General features: G+C 35.1%; 1 protein-coding gene across 2 annotated transcripts in view; it reads left to right on the top strand.

Annotated features, from left to right (window-relative positions):
- Positions 1-13,409, top strand: part of MFSD14B (major facilitator superfamily domain containing 14B) — a 36,372-nt gene extending 22,963 nt beyond the window's left edge. For both annotated transcript variants that reach the window (XM_084503465.1, XM_084503466.1), the window contains exons 4-12: positions 89-216; positions 1,086-1,200; positions 2,967-3,185; positions 4,638-4,751; positions 5,311-5,382; positions 7,425-7,537; positions 9,375-9,472; positions 11,353-11,510; positions 11,802-13,409. In XM_084503465.1, coding sequence (XP_084359591.1) covers positions 89-216; positions 1,086-1,200; positions 2,967-3,185; positions 4,638-4,751; positions 5,311-5,382; positions 7,425-7,537; positions 9,375-9,472; positions 11,353-11,510; positions 11,802-12,005 — 1,221 coding nt within the window. In that variant the 3' untranslated portion in view covers positions 12,006-13,409. The remainder of the gene's footprint in view (positions 1-88; positions 217-1,085; positions 1,201-2,966; positions 3,186-4,637; positions 4,752-5,310; positions 5,383-7,424; positions 7,538-9,374; positions 9,473-11,352; positions 11,511-11,801) is intronic.
- The last annotated feature ends 6,451 nt before the right edge of the window (positions 13,410-19,860 follow it).

Raw genomic sequence — 19,860 nt, 5'->3', positions numbered from 1 at the left:
ATCATATTGCCAATTAGGCTGATTTTTTTTATATTTTGGTTAAAGTGAAATGCAAATGTAATCATCAATTATTTTTCTTCTATTACAGGGTTTTTTGTCCTTTCTCAGTGCTCCACTAATAGGTGCTCTATCAGATGCATGGGGAAGAAAGTCTTTTCTTCTTCTTACTGTTTTCTTCACCTGTGCCCCAATTCCATTAATGCGAATAAGTCCGTGGTAAGTGATACGTACAGTAAGAGGGATATTTTAGTATAGTAGAAATTCAATCACAGGAGTAGTTTGGGAAAGTGGGATGAGGACAGTAAGGCAAGAGTGAAGCCAGTTTTCTTTGAAGACACAATTACATTGTTGTGGAGCTGTTTTTGTTTAAAGGGTGCTAAAACTGTGGATCTTAAACGTAGAACTTATGGAAAGTGTTTTAGGTTACTGTATTTGCATAAGTAAAATATTTGAAACAGTTTGATAACCTTAATTCATTTTTAAATTTAACTGTATTTAATCCCCTGAAGGATGCACAAGATGCTGTAATAAACATTTCTAAAGCTAAGGGAAACTTACACTTTTCTGTGGTCAGTAAATTCTAATTGCCACAAACCAGATCCCTTAACTTTGGTTAGGAAACTTGGAAGTTGTAACCAAGGGGAAAAGACTTGGTTTCAGTTTAATTTATACTTCTTGTGAAATTTAGTTCAGTGAAAGGACTTTGAAAGCAAAACTGAACAAAGCTATGTACAAAGCTTTACATATGGTAGTGTGTTCTTTAACTGATTGAAAAACTGAGTTCTAAAATAATTCATTTTTCGTAATTTAAGCATTCTTCAATTTTGAGAATGTGGAAATGTGTAGGTATCATGACTGGAAAAGGCTGTTTCTTTTATTTGCTGTAAAGTAAATATTAGGATATCAAAAATTAAAATACTGTTTTCCAATATTTAAGTCAAACTTCACAGTCCTATTTTTATTCATCTCCTGTAAAGCTCTAAGTAGTTAGTTTTGGATGATTGCTTTTCATAAACAAGATACAATCTCACTTGAAGAGAAAAGCTAAAGCTTAAACTTTCTAATCGTTGTTTTTAAATCATTAGGTGGTACTTCGCTATGATTTCGGTATCTGGAATCTTTTCTGTTACCTTTTCTGTAATATTTGCCTATGTAGCTGATGTAACACAAGAACATGAAAGAATTACAGCCTATGGACGGGTAAGATACACTAAAATTGGGGAAAAAAAAAGGTCATATTATAACCTTTGTATTGAGTTTGTGTTTTGGTGCAGTGTCTTTAAGTAATAAAGTTAATAGAGAAAGGAATGAACCGTGTACCAAGACATATTGTTAGAATGTGGGAAATCTAATTTAGACTTTTTTTACTGCTTCACAGGATGCTTTGTGCTCAGAATTTAACACATTTATTTGCATGTAGGGTTTGTGGAACAAAATATCTTTTAGGTTTTGCAGACAGGATAAGAAATACTGATGCCAGTGCAAGTCATTTAATGCTGGTTTTAAAATATCTCTCCCCCACTTGTACTTGTATGTGATTTCTTTGTAATATAGAAGGGCGTTTTTTACAGTCAAAATAGTGTGGGAGGGTGAAAATTCATAATGCAGACTATTTAGTAACTTACTGATAGACTTTTTTAATTCGCAAGGTAAGAGGAATATAGTTATCTTTGTACACACTAGCCTTTCCAGAAATAATATAATTCCTGGTTAGTTTGCTCTTCTGAATATATGTATTTAGGCTTTGTTCAGCTGGTGGTCCAGTATGTGGATATCCTTAGCCTTTTAACTTCATTTATCCCTTCATCCTATGTGCATCTGTTTTCACCATACAGATACTAATACATTGATTCTTGGCAGTACTGTACATTGGCAGTATTGTACATTGTACAATAAGGTTTCCCTTTATTTTTGTCCTTAAAAAGGTTCAATTTTGAGAAGATAAATGATTTAGTTCTTTTGAACTGGTGTATATTTTTTGTAGAAGAACACAAAACAAGATTAAAAGTTCTGGAATTCATTATCACCTGTTTTTTTTCCTATCTGTAAGGGGACATAAGTGTATTTGAAGCATCCATTTGCCTGCCTGTAAAGAGAAAGAAAATCTGAAATTTTATAACGTATTAGACTGAAGTGCAATTGTTTCCATGAGGAAACACCTCCTTGTAGTCATTTTGTTACAGCTTTTTCTTAGGACTTTTTTTTAGCTAGGCATAAAGCTAAAGTAGCTTCTGGTGTTAACTATTCTACAGAATAGACATGCAGTGTGTTTTTGGTTTGGAGGCTGGAAAACAGTGGTAAATAAAAAATCTAGCTTTTTAATACACTTTTCTGGTGATCTTAGTAGTGAAATTTGACTACAGTGCTTGTGTTTTTTTTTTATTGTGTTCCACTGTATATGAATGTAGAAAGATTTGTTAATAGCTGCATGTCTTTACAATGTAATTTGAAGCAATACAGCTGTTGAATTTATTGTTAGAACTAATGATAGTTTGCTGTGCTGTCCAGTGGTACAGTTGTACCTACATACTTTTAACAAAAGCACTACATGCTTTTTTTTACAATCTCTTTCACCAAGATTGGTGAGGCTCAAGTTGAGTTAGACAGGCATTAAACATGCTGACAACTTTTAAGTGAAAGCTCATCAAATTCCTCATATTAGAAAATAAAATCCATTTATTCAAACTCAAAGTAAGAGCTCCCTTCCTTTACTTCAGTCAGAGTTGGACTTTGAATGCATATGTTTTGTATGGTGGGCTGTGGAGGAGGATGGAGAAGTTTTATTAGGGCCTATATTCACTGTCATAGTAATCTTTGACTTAAAATTTGATTTTTTTTTTTTTTTTTTTTTTTTTTTTTTCTTAGAACTGTACTCTGGGGTGAGGGATATTGGTTCAAACTTGGGTATTATTCTGCAGTGGCAGAATAACTACTTAAACAAGTTTGTAAACTGTTCTTGTGCGTAGGTATCTGCCACCTTTGCAGCAAGTTTGGTAACTAGTCCTGCCATCGGAGCATACCTCTCTGCCAGCTATGGAGATAACCTTGTTGTAATAGTGGCCACACTGGTGGCTGTTATAGACATCTGTTTCATCCTGCTAGTTGTACCAGAATCCCTGCCAGAAAAAATGAGACCTGCTTCATGGGGAGCTGCAATATCATGGGAACAAGCAGACCCTTTTGCAGTAAGATGCACTTCAATAAGTAATTTAATGAATTATGTTTTGTAAGCTTTAGGAATCTTTAATCTTACTGTTAACTTGACTGTTAGTCATGTATAGTCTCAACATGGTAGTCTCTGTTCTCTGCTTGTGCACAAAAAGATCTAGCTACATTAAAAAAACAACATCAACCAAATAAACTAAACTTTGTGGATTAAATGCTTCTTGAATTGAAAATGTTTGACATGAACTTCAAAGGGAAATGTGTTACCTCTCTTACCAGCTCACTCTTTTCTATGGCAAGAGAAATGCTAAACTCTTATGCAGCTACATATCACAAAATCTGATACTGTAAGATTTTTTCATATTCATTTTATGCTTTGTGCTTTATTTAGGTTTGGTTTTTTGTTTGTTTAGTGCTTGTTTTTGCAATATCTCCTCACCATTGATTTGCAGTGTTGGTTATATTATAATTTTTTAGTGTAGAATAAACTTATAAAGATTTTTTTTTTCATATAGCCATATACCGAAGGGTTAAAACATATAATACAGTCTTTCTACTGACTTGTTCATCTATTCACACTTACTGAGCTGATATTGTGTGTCACCTTGATATCTAAGTGAGGAGAGAACAATCTTAATGAAATTATCTTGCTGGGAACTTGTGAATGTTGAAAATGAGTGATGTGCTTGAAATAATGCAGTTAAAGAATAGTTTTTCTACAATGTATTTGTTACTTAATATAAATCATATGCATAACAGGTGTAAGAAATGTAGAAGGAAAAATATTCTCATAATTTGGCAAGAGAAACAGTTGTAATGAGGTTGTAATATTTGCTAGCATCTTTCAGAACAGATTATTATGGAGATGAATCATTGAATCATATAGGTTGGAAAAGACCTCTCAGATCATTTAGCCCAACCTTTAACCTAGCACTGCCAAGCCCACCATTAAACTGTCATGAAGCACTACAAGTTCTTTGAAGACCTCCAGGGATGGTGATTCAACTACTTCCTTGGGCAGCCTGTTGCAATACTTCAGAACCCTTTGAGTGAAGAAATTTTTCCTAATATCCAGCCCTGGATATCCTATAAAGCTCCCCTGGCACTACTTAAGGTCGCTTCCTCTTGTTTTTGTCACTTAGTGCTTGGGAGAAGAGAACAATAGATGCATAGATGCAATGCATTTCCGTAAGTGTTATATCATGTTTTCAGTGAGTACTTGCAATTTGACATGGAACTGTAGCTTTGAAAATCAGATAGGAAATTTTGGAATAAAACTCTGGTGCAAAACACCTTATATAAGAGGGGGCAATTTCAAGCTCAAACTTCAGCTTAATTATTTCCTTGTATGATTTTTGGACTAGTATATGTGAACAAAAATAGATTGCAAAATGTGAATGTGACATCTGCTTTCGTTAGTCTTTCATTACACTTCATGTTCTAATACTTGTTTTATTTGCTTTTTCTTCCAGTCTCTGAAGAAGGTTAGAAAAGATTCTGCTGTTCTCCCGATCTGCATTACAGTGTTTCTCTCCTATCTGCCTGAGGCTGGCCAGTATTCTAGTTTTTTTCTGTATTTGCGACAGGTAAATGTTAGTCACTTCACATCTTACTAAGTATGTTTAAATAGGAATTGCATAAGACCTATATCTTGTTGAAGGCTTTCCTTAGGAAACTGATTTTTGTCAAAATACATCTTAAAGGAGTAAAGGTGGAATACTTTGCTAAATCAAGAATTGAATGATACTGGAAGCTTGACTTCTGATGCGTAGTCCCAGCCATAGTTTAAGCATGTGTTAATAAAGTAAAGCAGACCTTTGTTCCCACTGAATGTAGCATTTTGCATGTCTCGAGGTGGGGTCCTGCCTGTTGAAGAACTATTGTGTCTGTGGGAGGTCATAGAGAACTTCTTTCTATAGATGTATGACTTTCTGACTTTCTCTGACTCCTTTTTCTAAGGCCCCTTTTTTTTTTTTTTTTTTGTTTGCATTTCTTTGCAAGCAGTTATTCTTTAAAATGAACGCTTCCTGTATGAATTCACGTTACAAGCAGGGATCAATATTTTCTTCTGAGAAGTTACTTTTTTACTACTGATATTTCTGGATTGTTTGGCATTTCTTTTATGCATTTTCTGCTTCTCTTTAGATTATTGGTTTTGGATCTGCTAGCATTGCAGCATTTATAGCAGTGGTAGGCATCCTGTCAATAATAGCTCAGGTAAGCTTTATTGTTTTTAGTGTTTTGTTGAGTAGTACAAAACGTGATGCTGGGGAACACTCTTCTGACTATTAAGTTTGTCTATATACTTAAATACTCTAGAACATCAATATATTTTACAGTCAGTAAAGGTTACATTCATGTAGATTGTGTAAATATCTCTGTAAATACCCTTTCTTCAGAAATACTGGAAATGAAACTAAAAGTGAATCAGCAAATTTACTGAAATGCTGGCTTGAAATGATCAAAATGATGCAAGAAATTGCATTAACAATAGTTAATGCAAGACCTTCTGAAAGGAAAATAAGGTATTTGTTTTAAGCAAGTCATCCTACTTGTACCTGTTCAGTTGGCTCATGCTATGCAACTCATACAAGAACATGCGTGTATTGACATGTGTGCATGGTTATTTAGGCTCAATGTGGAGGTTGAGGAATTTTGAGACTTTGGTATATTTCTTTCTATCTCTTAACTGGCAACAGTGAGCTGTTTTTTGGACGTCTTTTATACCTTATAGTAAGCAAAGTGTTTCAGTGAGATATTTTGTCTCTTTCCTTTATCCATGTAAATCTTGTTGCCAATGGTGTATTTCCTCATTTGTGTGTCTTTATGGCTATAGTTTGCCTTCCTGTTGTGACAACAGAGGGGAATGGCACATGTAATATGGTGTAACCTTGTTACCATCCTTTGCAGAGTGGAACTCTTATTTTGCTGTAAACAACACATTCCTTGGTGTTTACTGGTTCCACTGATGTCAGTTGTCCTTGATTATCAGTACAAGTCATTATTTTAACCCTTGCTGTGTTTTGATGCTTTTATGTGCACTCACATTTGCTAATCATACTTTATTCAGACCAGCATTTTTACTAAAACTTTACTAATACTTTAGTATACTTTAGTATTTTGCTAAAAATGGCTGCCATTTGGCTTCATAATTTTCAATATTAGAAGGAGGAAATTCCACTGTTCTTTATTTTTTTTTTTTTTTTAACTCTTTCAAGAATGCAGGTTATTGAAATAAGCTTTGCTTCATAAATACTGATTTGAAATGGAATGCTGGTTGTCCTAAGAAAGAACTAATAACATAGCCATGGAACTATCATATTCTTGTTATTTAACTTTCAAAGTATTTGCATCTAAGAATGGGGACACATAAGAAAACTAGTGTCAGTAAGATGTGTATGAAAGAGGAAGCATGCTGTGCTCTGCAATCCTTCTGGTTCCTGTTTTGTGGCTTTTTACTGATGCATTGCTGAATTTCTCATGTTAAAGAAAAGTGCACTTTTAACTGAGTGAGGCTGTCCATATGGATTTTGCCATTCTGAGAACTGTCATCCTCTTGCCATGGGTCTATTGCCGTTGTATATGAACTTGGCTCTCCTTCACCCTTAGCAGTAATGCCTCTTCAAACATGAAAAACAGTGGTCCACTTTTAGAATTAGTTTCTATGTGCAAATAGAAAAGAAGTGGTGTAAAGAGTAAGCAGAATATGAAATTAAATGTAGTAAAAGGGCTTGGCCAAATTTAGTGCATGTAGTGAACTCAGAAGATCAACAGGATTTACATATTAGTTTTGACTGTAAAGCCAGGTAGTAATTCACCTAAAGTTCACTTAAAGACTTTTTTTTTTTTTTTTTTTTTTTTTTTTTTCCCTCAGCCAACAGTCTTTTATTCTTGAGAATTTGTTGATCTTGGTAAATTCATCCTGTATCTTAACTTGGCACCAGTATTTTTCTGTGGAACTCTCTAGCCTGTAAGGAAACAGTATTTTAGGAGTAGAAACAGAAGCCTGTTTATAGTAACATTTCAGTGTCTGTTTCTATGTATGTAGACAAGGCAAAACATACACTTCCGGATGTTCTGAAGTAGAAACACAGTAATAGTTAAGAAGAGTAGTATCAACTTTTGATATTAAGGTAGTCTGCATTTTAGACTTGCATAAATGGAAAGTACGTGCACGAATAGTATGAACTCAGCAGCTGGAAGGTCATTTTAGCGATCAGACGTTTTTTAAACTTCTGGATGAATAATTTCTCTTGCAGACCGTGTTTCTCAGTATCTTGATGAGGTCAATAGGGAACAAAAATACGGTTCTCCTGGGTCTTGCCTTTCAAATTCTTCAGTTGGCTTGGTATGGTTTTGGATCTCAGTCTTGGTAAGTGTGTGTTTTCATATGTGCATCTCTGATACAGAACTAAGAGTATCTCTCCAAGAAATCCTTGCAGTTAATTCTGTTGTAACGGATATTTAAATGTTTTCTGAATTAAACATGATTATTTGCGTTGCACTGCCAAAGTTCAGTTTGTATTTTGCATGTATAGTAATGATAGAGTTTTCCATGTGTGTACTGTACATTGGAGAGTAACAGCCCTTTTGAGAAATTAATCTTTGTAATCTTTTACCATGAGTTTTATGTCCACAAATGGGTGAAACTTCTTAAACTCACAAACTAATAAGTAGTATGTTCTTTCCACTAATTTCTATAGATTCATTTTGTCAAACAGTTTCTGGGCCTCTACCTTTTTCTACTCTTTTGTTCTTCTGCTGTAACTGTTTATGGTCACAGAAACTATCTAGAGCTGCTTTTATTAGAGAAACTGTTTGTAAGTAATGCGAATTGAAATGATGAGCTGCAACAGCTCTTTCCTTAGGAAGTTTGTCCTGCTAACAGAGCCATGAAATGTATCAGAGCACTTCCTAGAGAGTTATTATGCGAGTGGTGTATACTGTGTAATAACAGTAGGTAGCTAAACACCACCATGGTGCTATTTCATTTCTCCTCTCCTGTAGAATAAGGGAAAAATGCAGTGAAGAAGCTCCTGGGTGAGATAAAGAGAGGGAGATCACTTACCAGTTAGTATCATGGGCAAAATGTACTCAGCACAGGGAAGATTAATGTAATTTATTGTCAGTAACAGATTAGAACATTGCAAACTAAAAACACATTTTCCCCATCTTTTCCTCCCACCCCTCCCCACCCCCGAAACCATGCACCTTCTTCTATTTCCTCCCCACTAAGCAGCACAGGGGAATGGGCACTGCAGTCAGTCTATAATACTTTGTCTCTGACACTCATGCTCTTCCCCAGCTCCAGCATGGGGTCCCTCCCATGAGATGCAGTCCTGGCTAGGAATCAGTTCTTGCATGGGCTGTCTATGGGCTTCAGCTTCTGACAGGTCAGATTTACTCTGTTGTGGCCTTCTCTGTGGAGATTGGCTCCACTGTGGCACCCATATATTGCAGGGGTACAGCCTGCTCTACCATGGGCCTTGCCACAGAGGAACTTCTGCTCTGGAGCCTGGAGAACATCCTGCCATCCTGCAAGGAGACCTGGGGGGGGTCTGCAGGGCAGTTTCTCTCCCATTTTCTCACTCCTTTTTCACAGCTGCTGCAACATAACTGGTTTTTTTTTCTTTTTCTTTTTTTTTTTTTTCCCTTTCTTAAATATGCTGTCATAGAGACACAACCAGGTTTGGTTATGGGCTCAGCTTTGGGCAGCAGCAGGAGCCTTTTGGAGCTGGCTGGCTCTTACCTAATGTGGCTCAGCTCTTAGTCTCTTCTCACAAGGCCACACGTGCAGCCCCTCTGCTACCAAAACCTTGCTGTTTAAACCCAATGCCACAAGTTACACTGTTTCACTGGAAAACTCAATGAAAATCTTTGTACAGCCTTTGGAGACAAGAAGGCAGTAGAGCGTTTCATTTGTACTCCCTTTATCTCCATTGTAATAGCTAGCATAGATTTAAATGCACTTTTATTTCTACAAGCTCAGAGTAATTTATGGGAGGGGAACAAGCAGAAGGCCCTGACCGGATAATTACTACTCTTTAGGTATTATAATAAGAGCATTTTTGAAAATGCATTAAGCCTTAAACGTGCATGCACTTGTGGCCCTTCTTGCAGCGTGGATGTAGCAGGGAGGGAAGAAAAGTGACAGGGAAGTAATTACATGGGTATTCTCACTTTTAATTCAGATTGTGTACTTAACACAGGATGATGTGGGCAGCCGGAGCTGTAGCAGCCATGTCAAGCATTACATTCCCAGCAATTAGTGCTCTGGTTTCACGAAATGCAGAGTCAGATCAACAAGGTGAGCACTGAATGAATTTGTTTGAGTATTTTGAATGATGTTCCTGTTCAGAAAGCAGAATATTCACCTAGGTGTACTTTTTAAATATGTTGGTGAGTAATGAGTTTTGCTGGTAGCAGCTGTAGAAGACTACAGACCCATGTAGAGAGGAAGCAGGTGCATGCATTTATCAAATTTGCAGAGCAAAATACATAGTTTGTGTCTAACCAGTTAGTTCTCTTCTAGCTTCCTCTAAAATTACCGCAAAAGCAACAACAAAAAATAACTTCCATGTTTTTCCCTTCTTTTTTTTTCTAAAGTAACCTTCAGATAGTGATAGTACTAATGAATACTCAGATAGTGATACTAGTCAGTACTTCAGATAGTGAATACTAATTTAATAGTACTATGTTTTTAACAGAAACTAAAAACATATATTAAAACCAAATTAGAATAAACCTATGCAAGAAAATGCTCTATTCTGCGTGGAAGAGTTTGCCTTTTATTCTATAACACTCAGATTTTCACAGAATAGAAAAGGGCACTTAATTAAATAATCTGAGAAAACAGAAGCATGAGGAAGGTATGATACGTGACTGTGATTGACGGGAATAAAAATCAGAAAGAATCCTCTTAAGTGAATTGAATAATGCTGCCACATAGTAATTGAATTTAGTGTTCTCTTTTAAATAATTCCGTACATATAAATCATAAGTATAAGTCTTGCTTTAACACTGTACAACTTAAAATTAGATAAGGGCAGTTAATACAGGAAGCACTAAGGAGGTACTGTGCTACGAGGTAGATTTCTACGATTTGAAGGGCGTGTAAGGCAGTATTTTATGTGTCTTTTTGATCATTCTGCCCCCTCCTCTGCTCTAATTTTTGTTTCTAACAAAGACATTTAAAAGGTTTAGAAGACCAGTTTTCTACTGAAGTTGTGAAATGAATAGTTTAATTAAAAGATGTTGATCTTTCATTTTACATTGAAGAAACTACTGCTAATAGCTTGATCATATAATTCTGTCCAGAGTGAAGTTTTGCCACCTAGTGGCAACAAAGATTTTTCAACTTGTCAACCTATGATGAAAGAACTTAACTTTCTTTTTGGCCTATTTGCTTTCCACACTTTCTTTTTGGCCTATTTGCTTTCCTGTGGTTCTGCAAGTTACTGCCGCAAGGAGAGCATTATGCAGACAGCTAACATCATAAAAATACTGCCATGTAGCATATTAGTCTTTAGTACTGTCAAAATACTGCACCTTTTACGCTGTCATCTCTATCACTTTTTGAACTTGGAACAAAAATATAACCATAGAAGTTTGATTAATGAAGCTTTCTAATCAGCATTTCAAAATACTTCAGGCTAAAATTGCAAGCAATATAGCATCATGAATTTATTGTAGTACTGTTGAATTTACCACCACAAGTAATTTCAGTACCACACCTGGTACTGAAATCCTGGTTTTCGACTGAAGAAGGGAAGCTATTTATTACAGTTTGTGCATATTTTGATAATAACATTCCTTAATATGTAGATAAATTACTTTAAATTTCACTTGAAAATAAACTGGGCAAGTGCCATACTTAACCTTTGCCAACTTCATTGGATGAGGGTAGAATAACTGCAGTGCAGAAAATTAGACTTACACATAAATTGAGAACTCAAATGGATTCCAGTGGAATTCAGGTATAATAACATACATGTAGCTATGGTCGTACAGATTATACTTTAATCCAGAAAATTATTTTCAAAGTATTTAAGAAGTTAGCATGTAGAAATAATTGTAGGATGTGCTATTTTGAAACAGTCATAAGAATACACTTCGAGCTGTTTGCTTTAAGTATTACATTCTTGATTGTACAAACAACAACAAAAATATATTTTTTTTCTTCATTAGGTGTTGTCCAAGGAATAATAACTGGAATAAGAGGTCTGTGCAATGGCCTGGGACCAGCACTGTATGGCTTTATTTTCTTTCTCTTTCATGTGGAGCTCAATGAATTATCACCGGATCAGACTTCTGAAAAAAACACAATGGTAGATCCCAGGGAAGAAGTAAGTTTAAAATTATGTGAAGTTTGCAGTATAAAATTTTGTGAGGTAAAAGTCTGCCACGTGTCAATTGTTTTGTGCATGTTTCTGGTTTTCTGATCAGTGTGCAGATCAGGTGAGGAGTTGTAGATGCACAAAAGTCATATTGCAGAGCACATATGAACTGGTTTGCATACAGTTTATAGTCAGTGTAAATGTCTCTTAGTATCTCTAGTCTTAATGGTATCGTTCTTAAGACAGAAGTCAGTGTACTTTAAACTTCATTAATTCTTTGTTGTGCTTATTTCCCTGCAGAGAGCAGTCATTCCTGGTCCACCATTCCTGGTAGGAGCATGTATTGTTCTTCTAGCTTTTCTAGTCGCCATATTTATTCCTGAACACAGCAAAGCCAGCAGCAACAGAAAACACAGCAACAGCATCAGCAGTGCTCTGAGCAACAACCTAGACCGAAGTAGTGAAGAGGACATTGAACCATTGCTGCAAGATAGCAGTGTATGAAGGCTGACTTCTGAGGAGACTATGGAACAAATTAATGCACTGAATTGTAGATTGGCAAGCTTGGTAGGATGTGTGTGGACCTCCAAAAGGAATGTAGCCATGTGGAAGGGAAGACCACATTATTACGGTACTTCGGGTTGATACCACACTTGCCAGAGGGCTTGTTTAGTTTATGAGGTCACAGCTATGTGTGATTGTATTCAATGTGACTGCAAGTGCTATGTCAAATCCTTATATTGGGCAAAAATGTGAATATTTTTCAAAGATTGAATGTTTAGTTCCCAAAGTCATATGCAAAATGATCAGACTTGAGGCAGAACAGTTTCTGCCATCACTGCCGAGGTTGTTTTGCATTTTTTTTCCTTTTGTCTGCACGTATGGCCCATCTAGTCCTCATTGTATGAGAGGGACTGATCTATATATTTCTGATTTCTGAAATACTGTCTATCAGAAAAGGTCTTTATTTCTCAAAGACATTCTCAAACATTTTTTAGTAACAAGAAATCCAGTAGTTACCAGAATGCACTGATAAAACTGAGATGACTTCTGAGGGTGCATGATCACATGTGGCAGTCGCTACCCATAAATTAAGGTCATATTGAAGTCTTAAACCCACTCTCCAGAGAAATCAGTTCTGCACAGTTGAAGCAAATCCAGGTGGCATCTGAAAGCACTGGTTGCATTAATGTTTTGCCGATTTTAAAATAAATAAATAGAATATTGCTTATAAAATGAGCAGCATCAGAAGTGTGTACACTCCTGACTTCAGAAGCAGGAAAAGCAGTGGGTGTGAGAGTAGTTTACAACAATAAGTATGTATATTTATTGCATTTTGTCACTTTATCTGCCATATGAAATAATCTTTCCTATTAATTCTTTTCACCCCTGCCTTAACTGCTATTTAGTGTTTAGTTATTAATCATATTTAGCCTTTATATCACTGTCTTACCTGCTGAATCTTATGGATATATTCATATCAAATTTTCCTTTTTAAAAGAAGCTTTAAAGGAGTTATGGCTACAAATATACTAATTTTTAGAGAATTTTATGAAAAATATACAGATTTATATATGTATTTTGCTGCAGTGTAAATGGACCATTAAACCCAACTTTATTGAAATACTCCTATGAATGTTTTATATGTATGCAATATATGTAGATATTTGTAAGGAGTTCTAATTTTTCCAGATGGGTGCTGTGTAAATCATGTATTATAAATGTAATGATGATACTGACAGATATACAGTTTTTTAAAAGGATTGTGTATTGACTGAACAAATTTTAAAAATATATATTTTGAAACTTGTTCCATGTTAAGCAATGATATCAAACCTTTTGTACTATATGGTTTGGTTTTTAAGTTAATAAGCTTCCTAATGCATAATAAATCTTGGGCTTTCTAGATTTTGTCTGTGTATGTACTTCTGGTTTCACTATTGTGTCTTCCTTGCTTCAGAATGGACATGGTTTGATCCCAGTGTTGTGGCACTGAATCTGTCATCAAGCGTGGTGCAATGCATAATTTGCTCAAAAGTCCACATGGTGTCCACTGGGGTAGAGAAGTGGGAAGAGTGGAAAGGAAGTAAGCTTAGAAATAAAAAGTAAAAAAGGCACTTCTGATCTGAATAGTACTACAGACTTCAGATGTTTTTTCTGATGAGGCTTAGGTATTTTTTGTTTTGAATTATTTGGAATTCTAGCCTAAGCTTTTATGCTGGGTATTTCAGTTTTGCTGCATACCAGACTGCAGTCTAGTAAGTTTTGCTGTGCTCCAGTGTAGAATGTCTTAAACCTGACAAGTGACTGAACAGATAATATGGTATGTTAATATTAAAAGTGGTTGTCAAATTTATTACTAATATTATTCCAGGAATGGATCACCTTTGAATTTTTAAAGAACAACTTATTGTTAATATAGAACAGCTTTAGATAGATTGACTGGCTAATGCAAATGCATTTTCCACATGCTGTGGTTTTTTAGAACAGTCGTCTTGACTTTTGATTATGTATCTATATCAGTCAACATTTTTTTTTTTTTTTCTGAGTATGCACACTTACAGCATATATTTGTTTAACATTACATTACAAATGTTTTATAAACCTAGTGAAAAGAATTTTCAGGACATTAAAAAAAAAATAAATCTTTTTTTTTAAAAACAAGAAAATTCTTGTTACTTCTTAATTTCTTTCATAATAACAAACTATTATACCTGGTACTGCTGTGCTAATATACATCCTAAAACCTAAAAATGGAAATGAAAGAAGGATGAGATACAGATGAAACAAACAATTTAAAAGTGTTTTAATAGTTCAAAAACCTCTTTGGTCTCACTAGAGACCATTACTCACTGGTGAGTAATGTGACAGAATATGGTTCATAAATTTTGAAAATCTTGTTTTAATGTTGATTTTCAGTACTTGGTTTTAATGGCTGTCATTGCTGAAAAAGATACCTCAAAAAAGTATGTAGAAACAAATGGAAAAATTGCATTTCTGGGTGCTCTTACTACATCAATACTGTTTTTTAAATCCCATCTACCAATTATGTCGATTTTTTTAGTTAAAATTCTGCTAGTAAGTTTGTCTTTCCAGGTGTCAGTCATTTGTTCTTGCAAGCTAACGAAGGTGTTGGATTTGTGTTTTTAACAAACGGGTTCAAAGCCCAATTCAGTTTCTTCATATGGAAGATTTTTAACCAGGTTAGAAAAATTCTTTCAAAGTTCAATTGTACAGATATGAGAGTTTTTATAGTTGGTACTTGCACAGGTTTTGGCAGCAAAGTCAAGTGATGCTCTAAGCATTTCCAAATGTTTTCTAAAAGCTCTTGCAATAAAACTTTTATTTTATTAAAAAAAAAAAAAAGTATTTATTGCTAAAACTTAATCTTGAAGGAACAGGGTTTTTTTGTTTGTATGGTCTGTTTATATTTTAAAGTATCTGCTAGGTACCATAGTCCTGACAAGCATTTGCCATCACTGAAAAGGTCAGCAAATTTGGAATGCTTGCTTGTCGTCTTGTGAAGATGCGTACTCATCCTTCAGTTTGGCAGCTGTTTCAAGTACTGTGCCTCTCTTGCTCTGAAGTATTATAACTATTCTAGTATTTAAAGGCTTTGTTTTTATAAAATTAACAACATTGACGACATCCGGTAGCAATTTGTGCGGTTCCAGTTCAGACTTATTTGCTGCAGTTTCTTGCCTGTGAATGATGTAGAGAAGGGATTTCACTGTAAACTTTTTTTTTTTTTTTTTTTTTTTTTTTTTTTTTTTTTCCCTCTATAAAATGAAGCTGTTTAGAATGCATCTTCTCCAGTACATCTTCCCTTTACTGGCTCACTAGCAAGCAGTAGTTCATGCATTGCATCATTTAAGCAATCCAGCAAATACCATAAGCTGAGACCTGTTCTTTCATAGCAAACCTTTCATACTGCATGATTTGTTCTAATACGTATTTCTTTAAATTCTCAGCAGTATTTTCTGTGTATTTTCCAACAGTATTTTCTGAAAAGGGATGTGTTTTATTTTGTCCCATATTGTTTTATGGGCAATATTTCAGCCATTTTAACCCAAGCATGAAGAACAAATGATGTTCCTAGTGGTATGTGGCTTTTTGTATTCTACATTGGAAGCCTCTTCTGAAGTATCATAAATTAATCATTATGTTTAATGAACTTTTTAAAGTACTGAACTGAATATTGCATGACTTCCAACATCATTGGGTGGCTTGGGGAGAGGGGGAAGTAGGTTGTCTTCATGCTCTGGATTTTTTGTTTTAATTGTATTGCTAATCCTGATGGTTTCATACTTCCATTAGCTAATATCTCAAGGCACAACATAAACTTAGGATCATCGTTAACATGAGTGGATGTAAATCTGTATTTCAAGTAGTCTGGATGATTTGAGTTCTATTTTGTCTAGCAGTTGTTGAATCTGATTAGGTTGTCATTGTCAGCCACATTACAAGGTAATAACAAAGAGGTTTTGCTAGGAGTAAAAGAATCAGCTCTGCAATTTTGTTTACTCCTGCTTGTATTAGTACAATCTAGATTCTTCAATCTATAGTTCCTGTGAAGGAATCATTTTAAGCTATTTGTAAGAGTTACTTTAAAATGAGAAAATACAGTCCATAGAGCCACTTAATTAGGCATATGCGAACTGCAGTATGTCTCAATATCCTGAAAATGAGTGAATGAGGATGCCCCTGTCAGCTGCTCCATACTGTGAAGCACCCACTCTTCCCATGGGATACCGTATAATATGTGACTGGTATAAAGACCAAGCAATGGTGCCATTGTCAATATATGTATTAAATGTTAATAAAGCTTCATTTCCTGCCTTTTTTTTTTTTTTTTTTTTTTTTTTTTTTTTTTTTTTTTTTCTTCCTGCATGACAGTGGGTTCTCTTGAACACCCTGTGGGACTGTGTGCTCCCCACTTTGGAGACCACTGTTTTAGAGCATGCATTTTTGTAGTGTAGCAGTGTGCAATAACAGCAAATACCTCACTTTGTCAGGGAAGGAATAGGTGTGCTTTAGGACAGCTGCTCTTTTCTGCTTGTACACCCCGCTCTCCGCCCCCCATCACCCCTATTATCTTCAGTAGAATGTATTGTGTCTTGGGAGGTCTGTGGTGAGAAGATTGCTGAGTATAAACAAAGGCTTGAATCTCATGTATTTAAAGAAATATATGATACCAAGCTTCTGTGTTCTGGACAACTTCTCTTGAAGAAGTGTAGCAGAAGAAAAGACAGTAAGTCTTCTCTCATGGTGCAAAGGCGTAGTCTTGCTCTGCTCTACAAAATAATACACTTTGCAGTAAGGGGAAGGAAGATGGGCTGGGTTCAAACTACAATTTTAGGTCTGAGATTCTTACTCCCTGGCCCTTACAGATTGTCATATATGTTGTGTTGGTATAAAGGTAACTTTACCTTATGTATTGCATATGCAGCATTAGTTCCTAAAAGCAGGAACATTAAAATACCTCCTTGAATTGAAAGAAGGTGCTGGATCACTTGCTGAATCCTTGAGGATTATAGAACCAGGTAATGTAAATTCAATCAACTAAATTAAGTCCTAACTATTTTCATTCCAGGATATTTTTTATAATACTTGGTTCTGTTGGCAGCAAACAATGGACACTTATGATTGCATATACAAATGAGAATTAAGGCTTATAAATTTCAGGAAGTTGTTTGTACCTCAAGTGTCCCTTGCTGTAATAAATTGTAATTACAGTAAGTTGTAATGCTTAAGTATCAATATAATCATGTAAGAAACAAACTTCAATGGAAAGTGTGCTTTTAGCTCTACTCTGAAAGCAAAAATTTGCTCAGAAGGACATTTTTTAGATATGATGCAACAAAAACTGACAGAGCAATGGGCAAGAAACATGATCATCAATGATGATTCTCCTGCATGTATGGAAAATGTTGATACTCTTGAGACCTAGCTGTAATAGCATTGTTTTCTCCAGAATATCTTTTTAAGAGTAACTATTTTTCTTTCTCTTCTCTATCCAGTTTTGATCTTAAGTTATGCTTAAAATATATAAGCACATTTTTAAGCTCTGAAGAAACATATTGCATTTTTTGGAAGCGATGAATTCTTTGTTGCTAAAGAACCTTAATCATATGTGGAAGTGTCTGCTCTAGGGCATGCAGCTGCAACTTTTTTCAACCCTATGCCTTTTCTCAGAGCAATGACTCAAACACCTCTGTGGAAAAATAGGGAAGGAAAATAAACATGACTGAATCTTCTAGTAACAGATTGGAGTGTTAAATACTGAGATGAAACATACAAATGAAACATACAATTATAAGCATCCTTGCATGTTGCTTAAAACTCCAATTTTTTGAGACCATCTTTTTTATGCTTACATAAGCACTGAAGTGTATTTTGTAATCATGGGCTGCATCTGTAACTAGTTTATACATAATTGCAACATTAAGCTTCTGTAGGCTTGCCCAGCTGGGCTTCCAACCTTTGCTGTTTGCTCATGCTTAAATGCACTGGGAGGTTTTAATTCAGCGCAAACAGTGATCCTAGCACGTTTTAAACTTTTGAGTTCTAACAGAACACTTTGTACACCCATTTACATATTGTTTTTTCTAACACAGAAAAATAAAACCAAAAAAGAGCATGACGAATATAAATATTCACTAGACAATGTTGTATAAAGTGTTCTACAGATCCTTGTCAGGAACACATTTTGACCTCTGAAATAGGTTGCAAGCCTTAAGGACCTGGGTGGTCCTTAAGAGGCAAAAGCTGTTTTCAGGACTGCTAATTTAAGATCTGAGCTTGAGTGGTTAAGGATTTAATGTGTTTAGAAAATGTGTTTCCCTTTTTCAACAATAAGAAAGTTTTCCCTACCAATGAGTTAGCTTTCATTTTTCAGATGTGAAGGTATATTGTAGAAAATATTTTGCAAAATATGGAATGCTGAAAGCTTCTAATAATTATGGAACTAGATAATCACAATCAAACCATTTTATTTAATTATTTTAATACAAATCATATAAAAACAGAAGATGTGGCAAGATAAATAGAAGACTGATTTTTAGGGTTTCAGAATAATTCTGAAAATTATTTATCCATACATGAAATTCAGTAGCAGCAACACACCTACCTTTCCTGGAGGTGAAAAAAATGAAAGAAAAGAAAAATGTGATAAAGGGCAGACTGTCAGGCAGCATATTATGAGCAAAATATTTTCCTAGGGTACTGTCTCAACAAGAGTGGGCTGGTGCCACTTTGTCATCACAGCGTCTGTCAAAAGGAAAAACAACTCTAGGCAATAAGTGAAGGCAGTAAAAACAACTCATTTGCCCTATTTCTTCCATCTAGACTGGGTAAAAAACATCAAGCTACAATGTAGCAATAATATTAAAAAGTATGGCACAGGCAGCTCAAGAAGGTGGTTAAGGCCTTGGTCTTCTATTTCATTAGGAAATACACAAAGGTAAAAGCTTACCTCTACCTTGGTGGAAGAAGCCCAGGGCAAAGATCTCAGATTTTCTTTGCTTTTATTTAGTGCTGAAAAAGGATATATTTGTAAAATAGACTACAAAATCAGTATTTTTATTTTTTAAATAAGATGTTTCTTTTTCCTTTATTACAAAGACTGCAAACTCAACTTAAGATTTTCCACTTGTTTTATTATATTTCTTGCACCATTACCAGAAATTCTGACCCACCTAAAGTGTAGGGTGAGTGTAGTAGAAGTGCATTTGAAATAGTATGGGGGCTACTGAAGAGAGAAAAGGAAAGAAAACAGCTTGACTTTCAACTAGTTGTCTTTTGTAAGCATCTGAATTTTCGTATCTGATAAAGATCTCATGAAGTGAGCAAGCTTTGTCTGGAAGTTGAGACAATGAAGATTAGTACAGGTTGCATGAAAGCTTTCTTAAAAATTCTTAAAATTGTTTAATTAAAACATGTTTTCCTCCTAGTAAGAGCTAACTATGAAATGGAGTATTTTGACAACCTGTCAATAAGCTACTTCAGCCAAGGTTATATCTGAAATCTCTCTCTCTCAATCTCTCTCCCTCTTTTTTTTTTTTTTTTTTTTTTTTTTTTTTTTTTTAATAGAAACGTATAAATTAAAAGCTTATAGGAAAACCTGTACACCAAGCTTGGTCTCTGAAAACATACAAATGAAAAAACTTGCTTACAAAGAAAAACACTCAACCTAATCTCACAGATTAATTTTCCTTTGGTAGTCCACATGCTGCAATTTTTCTAATATTCATTCATCCTCATGGAGGAATATGCATGGCTTCAGGTACTTTTTACTTTAAAGCTGTGAGTCCATCTGCTGCAGTCAAGTCATTCTGTGGTTGAAGCCAGTAGCACACAT

Source organism: Aythya ferina (assembly GCF_964211825.1).
Source record: "Aythya ferina genome assembly, chromosome: Z".
Lineage (NCBI taxonomy): Eukaryota > Metazoa > Chordata > Aves > Anseriformes > Anatidae > Aythya > Aythya ferina.
This window is presented reverse-complemented; position numbering and strand designations above follow the sequence as displayed.